The sequence below is a fragment of the Medicago sativa genome, chromosome 4 (assembly GCF_051527215.1).
Source record: "Medicago sativa cultivar Bolivia chromosome 4, Bolivia_mono, whole genome shotgun sequence".
In the NCBI taxonomy this organism is placed as follows: domain Eukaryota; kingdom Viridiplantae; phylum Streptophyta; class Magnoliopsida; order Fabales; family Fabaceae; genus Medicago; species Medicago sativa.
In genome coordinates, this window is record NC_140752.1 from 54,371,895 (window position 1) to 54,378,846 (window position 6,952).

The 6,952-nt window shown below is 34.6% G+C and overlaps 1 protein-coding gene and 1 pseudogene across 1 annotated transcript; one reads left to right on the forward strand and one right to left on the reverse strand.

The window, feature by feature from the left end:
- The first annotated feature begins 445 nt into the window (after positions 1-445).
- On the forward strand, positions 446-2,623 carry LOC146929885 (uncharacterized; annotated as a pseudogene).
- Positions 2,624-6,250: 3,627 nt separating this feature from the next.
- LOC146929886 (uncharacterized) lies at positions 6,251-6,715 on the reverse strand. The gene has a single exon (XM_085707426.1). It carries the CDS (start codon positions 6,713-6,715, stop codon positions 6,251-6,253), a length of 465 nt encoding a protein of 154 aa, XP_085563552.1.
- Positions 6,716-6,952: the final 237 nt, after the last annotated feature.

Here is a 6,952-nt window from a genome sequence, read left to right on the forward strand (position 1 = left end):
TTTTTCATATTCTCGTAAAAAACCCAAAAAATTTGCATTAATTTTATTTGATTTTTATAATTTTAAGGTAGTATTTTAATATTTTTTTAATTTGTTATTTTTTTCAAAAAAAAAAAAAGTAAAGTTCAAAACTACTGAAATAAGAGAGATTTTGATATGAAAATCCCTAAAAAACCATCGGATTATATAATACAAGCCAAAAATATTTGCGTTAAAAAAATAGGACGCGTGAGAAAAGCACATGGTGGAATATGCTTCATGAATGGCAAATTGTCAATTTTATATTATGGTTTCTTTGTAGAATTGTGCTCACAAAGTCACTATTCTGTTTTACATGATGAAGTTGTTTCCTGTGTTTTCTATAGTTAAAGCTATTTCTTTGGCTAATCAAGAAGCATCAAATACTCGACATCCAAGTGAGACAAAACCTCAAGTTATACCCAACTCGACCACTGAGAGTCTTAAAGTTATTGATTATGAAGTGTTGAAAACGGATCCAGGAATTAAGCCTTCAATTTCAAGCTATCATCCTAATATCCAAGATAAGGTACGTAAAGCTTACCTAAAAATAGGTCCTCATCAACCTTCTAGTAATTTCATTTATCCGTGGTCTGATCATGGTAAACAAAGACGTCGATTTTGTAAGAATTGGTTTAATTTGTATAATTGGATTGAGTATAGTGAATCTAAGGACCTAGCATTTTGTTTGCCATGTTTTTTGTTTAAAAATTATATTTGTCTAAAAGTGGTGGGGATCACTTTGTGGGAGATGGTTTTTGTGAATGGAAGAATACTCGAAGACTGGCTAATCAAGCTACTTATTTCAAAAATTCTCATGTAGATTGTGTGCATATGGGTTATTCTCTCATGAACCCAAACCAAAGTATTAAGGATGCATTTGTTAATCTAACTAAGCAACGAATGTCGAATATCAAGTTTATGTGAACACATCCCTTCTAGCTAATAATTATCTTTTAACATGTGGCTTGCCATTTAGAGGAAGTGACAACGCCCGCGACTCTTTATACAAGGGGCATTTCTTGAGGTTTTGGACACTTGAAAGGAAAGTAACCCAAAGATAGCTACTGTATTAGATTGTGTTCCTGGAAATATCTTAATGACTTCCCCTGACATTCAAAAGGATCTTGTTGCTACTTGTGCATGTGAAATAACTCAAGAAATTGTATGTGATATCATATGGTGGATGATGTGTTTTGTATTTTGATTGATGAATATGGTGATGTTGCTGGTAAAGAACAAATGGTTGTTGTTGTTGTTCGTTATGCTGATAGTGAATGCTTGATAAAAGAAATATTTCTTGGCATTATAAAAGTTAAAGAAACAAGTGCTAAGTCATTTGAAGATGCTCTTGAGAAGTTGTTGTCTATTAATGGCTTGAGTTTGTCTAGCATTAGGAGGCATGAGTATGACGGAGATAGCAATATGTGAGGGCGGTTTAGTGGTTTGAGAACTTTAATACAAAATGCGAGGTGGCACATCAACTTCAATTGACACTTGTTGCTTGTGCTAAGACTCAGAAACATGTTACTGGTTTTTTCGATAAGGTTAATATGATTGTTCATTTCATATAATCTTCTAACAAGAGACAAGAATTTCTTTGGACAAACAAATAGCTTGGTTGGATAAATTGATTGAGGAGGGAGAAATAGAGACTAATAGTGGAATGAATCAAGAATCATATGTTGCTCGAGCGGGTGACACTCGTTGGGGTTCCCAATTTAGGACTCTCACTAGGTTGATGACTTTGTATGGTTCCATTGTTGGGGTGATTCAAGAAGTGGGGAATGATCCCTCATTCGAAAAATATGGCAAAATTGTGCTTTTGGTAGATTTGCTTCAATCATTTGATTTTATCTTCATGTTATATATCATGGTTGAGATTTTGGGAATTCCAAAATTATTTGAGTGTACTGCTACAAAGGTGTGATCAAGATCTTTTGAATGCTTTTCAACTTATAGTGTTTCTAATTTGCATCATTATAAGAACGATTGTTTGTTTAGTGTTTTGGATTTGTAGTTGCATGAGCTCAATGCTAGGTTTGATGAAAAAATACTGAACTTTTACCATGTGTTTCATGTTGAGTCCCGCGAAGTCATATGCAACTTTTGATGTGAGAAAATCATTGAGGATGTTTTAGCTTTATCCAAATGATTTTGTAGATGTGTCGTAAGTGGCTTTGCGCCATCAACTTTGAAATTAAGTTATAAATGTTCGATCTAACCAAAATTGTACAAAATTGAAAGGCATTTCAGATCTTTGTGCAAAATTTGTGAAAACAAATAAGTGCAACTCATTTGTTATGGATTATAAGCTTTTGATGTTTTCTTTGTTCTTGCAGGTAGCAACAGCAAGTGTTGAACTTGTTTTTTTCCAGCTATGAAAGTTATGAAGAGTCAACTATGCAACAAAATGGATCACCAATGGTTAAATGATCCTTTTGTAACTTATGTAGAAATAGACGTTCTTTTAACAATTAACAATGATATTGTTTTATCTCATTTTCAACAAAATGGATATGAGACGATTGTGATTGTATTGCATCAAACAATGCTATTTCTTGTTTTTAATAAAGTTTGCATTATTGTTTCTTTGCAATTTTAGTCACACGTATACTGCAGGATCGACCCTAGGCATAGGCCAGGGGTGCGACGGCTTAGGGCCTATGTCGTTAGTGGACCCAAAAAAAATTAATGGAGGGAGATGTATATAGAAACATTTGGTTTATGGGAGAATATATATAACAAAGTTCACTGAAAGGCCCCAAACATTGACATGATGAAGGGTTGGATTGAAGTCTATTAATGTTTTTTGTGCGATTTGCTCTATATAGCCCTATATAGCACAAAGATTTCTATATACACCCTTCTTATAAAAAAAAATGATTGTTCTTAATAGTGTGCTAAAAAGTTTATTATTGAAGAAATTTATGTTAGTTTTTTTGGGCCCTTTGTTACTAATAATGTGTCTCACTAATATTAGTGATATTTATTATCCAAGAAGGGATAATCATAACAAAACAAATTACTTCCTCCATTTCAAAATACATGTCGCATTTTTGCAATGTGCATTATTCATATGACTTACTTTGACCCTTCTTTTTGACTAAAATATTACACAAATGTTAGCATGTAAGGTGTTTTATTTATCTCGACAAATATTTTCAAAATATTAAATTTTTATAATTTCTTACTTTAGATAATTAAAGATATTAACGGTCAAAGTTGTGCATTGACAAGTGTGAAGTGGTTGACTACGACATGTATTTTGAAACGGATGGAGTATATTTTATTTGAAAATGAGTCTACTAGAGAAATTAATTTTAATCTTGTCTTACAAATGTTTCAAAAAAATAAATTATATCAATATAATAATGTCAACTTTCTTGAATTGATTGAAAGGATTGCAAAATTGAATTTGATAATGTAGGATATTGCGAGACACATTCATGATCATGAAACTGATGTAAGACACATTTAGGATCTTGTGATCCACTCGGGTTTTTTTTTCGTTCTCTATTTTTCAGGTTCTAAAATTTCAGTCTACTTCACATGTGCTATTATTTTCTACTTCTATGATATTTTCTTGTGCTATAAAGTATTTGATTTATTTTCAGATGTTAGCTAAAAGAAAATTATTTGGTAGTGAAAAGCAGGAAAAAAAAACAAAATGATGAGCTAATAAAATCACAACAATAAGCTAAAAAAATTTATGCCGTATTATTATATAAAGAGCTATTTTTTTATATTATACCTAAGACTCGTAAAACTCCGCAAATGACTGTGATATACTGAATGTCCACATCCATCCTTAGACGCGAAGTATTCTTTACGCTAGTAATTATTTTTCTTCTTGTGTTCGGGTCAAGTCAATGTTTGAATTTACCAGCCGAAAATTTGAATTTGCTGATACGCAAAATAATTGAAAACTCATAGTAATTGCTGGTGCTCATTATTGAATGAAAATGCAGGCCCACAAACAATGTGACACAATGACCTCCATTGCCTCTTTAAATTCCAGCAATTTTAATAAACTATGGCACTGCCAAAACAAAACTTAAATGCAGTTTTAATCCATTATTTTGATTGAAATTGAATCTTAACTCTCATATAATAAAATTCGTAATTTCAACCCATTTTTTATTTTATATTTTGTAGGATTTTGATTCTCCAAAATTCTGAAAAAATATATTATAGGGTGAAAATCCTGAAAATATAAAAAGCATGGGCTAAAAGTCCGGATTTCAAAATAAGGGGGGTTAAAATCCAATTCGAGTCAAAATATGAGGGGTCAAAAACTGCATTCAAGCAAAAAAATAGTGTTGCTTCAAATGTCACTAAGGATGCATTTGATCTGCTAAACGATAAAGCATAGGACATGACAACTTTAGTTGTGTATTATTTGATTTGGAAAGTTGTTACATGGACATGACAAAGTGGAGGCAAGAAACAAAACAAAAATTGAAATTCTTGTCCCTCGTTAAACCACAACACAACTTTTTGTCTCATGTACAAGTTGTCGAAAATATCAAAATAGTCTTTTGTCTACCATAAATTATATAAGACTAAATAGTATTCAATACCATAAAAGTTTGTCATGTGTTGTTGCCTTGTATTGTGTTGGTTTGTCTTGTGTTGTTATGTCCAATATTTACTGTTTAGTAGGTTAAACACACTCTATATTCATGATTGTTTGCAGGTGCACCTTGAAATTTGATTTTAAACTTGCCATAACTGATTTATACCGAAAATTTGAATATTAAAATTGCTGGTACATAGTTACAATATATGTTTCATCAAATTTAAGATTACATTCTTAATACATAAAATAAAATCCAAAATTTTTAGCTCCTCCTTGAGGTCTCAGGTTCGATTCTCTCTAATGTCAATTTAGGTGGGACTAATTTAGCTTCTTAAAAAAAAATCCAAAATTTTTAATAAAAATAATGGTATATAACGGCAATTTTTTAGAATTGGGGAGGCGAGAGACTTGGCTGAAATTTTTAGGAAAATAAATTGTTGGCGTCTAGTTTAAATCTATATAAACTCTACCCTTTAAAAAAATCTGCTAATTTTTCATAGACACATTTTTTTTTTGAAGAAATTTTTTCATACACAAGTCATTGTCATATAGCACAAATTAAATTCAAAGATTATATAAGATGAATATTTATTTACAAATATTCCTTTTAGTCAAACAATATTGTCTGCTGTGTTTAGGCTTGCTCCACTATTTGCGTGGCTATTACATTTGTTTTCCCTCATTGATCGGGGGTGTGTGACGCTCCATATTCAGCTGCAACTTTTCTTTTTGTGGCATGATTTGTTGACAAGGTCCAATGTACAATACCCCCCTTAATACGTGCTTCCTTGCTCGTTGCAAGTTGCGATTAATGGTGCTAGAAACATTGAGTATGGGTTGAATGTTTCATTGTCCAGTTCTACCAAATTTTGACTAAGTATAGTTTTTGAATTTCCAAAACTGCTGTATTTGGATTTCCAAAGTCTATTATAAAAACGAATTTTCATTCACAAAAATTATTATTGGGTTAGTTGACTATTAGCACTCTTGCTGAAACAAAACAAGAATTATGCTCTTTACCTAACAGATTTGCTCAGTCCCAAAGTAAAATACATATATACCCCTACGCAACTTAACATGCGCCAGTACAAACTGCACGTAACTTAAGTCACGTAGCGTGACTTAAGTTACGCTAGTACAAAATATCACGTGACTTAAGTCACGTAGCGTGTCTTTAGTCATGCTAGTGTAAACACTGGTTCAGAGCATGCCCCATGACTAGGATCTGTAGCGTGACTTAGCTCACACTAGTATTAACACTAGCGTGACTTAACTCACGCAAGCTTTAACTCAAGCGTGAGTTAACTCACGCTGCTGCTGGTGCACTGCTCGCACCAGAACAGACTGGCAGTGGCACTAGAACAGAATGGCAGTGGCACTAGCTACTGTATTGTTCCTTCATTCCCTGTTTACAGTACATGCATTCATTGATTCAACCAAAACTCATAATTTAGAGAACATGCATTCATTCAATAATAATTTAGAAATGCAATTTTAACGAAAATTAACGCAAATGTCATAAAGAGGCGCAACCGCGCAAATGTAAATATCATACAACCAGCTGCTAGACCTAAATGTAAATACCAAAAAGTCGAGAAAAATACTACAAATATCCAAAAAAGTCATAAAATGTAGTCCTAAAATAAGACACTACTGGTCCTTCTGTGGACTCCTAGACCTCCTCCTCGGAACCTGCTGATGGTCAAACACGCTATAATCGGTCTGGAGGCCCTCCAAAATGCCAAAGAAAAGTGGATTTGAAACCACCTCTGGAATCCCCATCGCATGCTCCACTCTGTCTCTCATGTTACTGATGACCTGCAATGGATCGGGAGGATGTCTGGCCCACTTCTGGTCAACAAGAATATCCTGGTAGACAGGTCTCGGCGTGACAATATCAGGATCTGGAGCAGGGTTGACGATGAGAGGATGGGACACACTGTAGAACCACCTGATGTACCTATCTGAATGCTTCCAAGGCTCGTCGTCTGGGACCTGGGCACCCCTCTGCTGGTGGGGAACGACATGCAGAGCAAACTCCAAGAAGGCAGCAGCCACATCTGCTGGGGCACGAGGCATAACCGTAGTAGGAGGTCGGGGAAACCTTCTGAACATGTCTGTAGTGCTTCAGCACTCGCTCCGGCAAGTGACGCACCATCCTCTGTCTGTCGGCCGTGATCCATCCGGAGTACCAGCACACGTCCTAAAAAGGCGTCACGTCTCGTCGGTGCTCGTACGGCCTCCAGGTGACATGACAATGCTCCATCGAGTCCAACAAGCCTATGAAGTGGTCAGCATCAGCAAACCCCCTTTTAGGTTTCCATCTACCCACATAGGGGTCCTCCCGGTCGT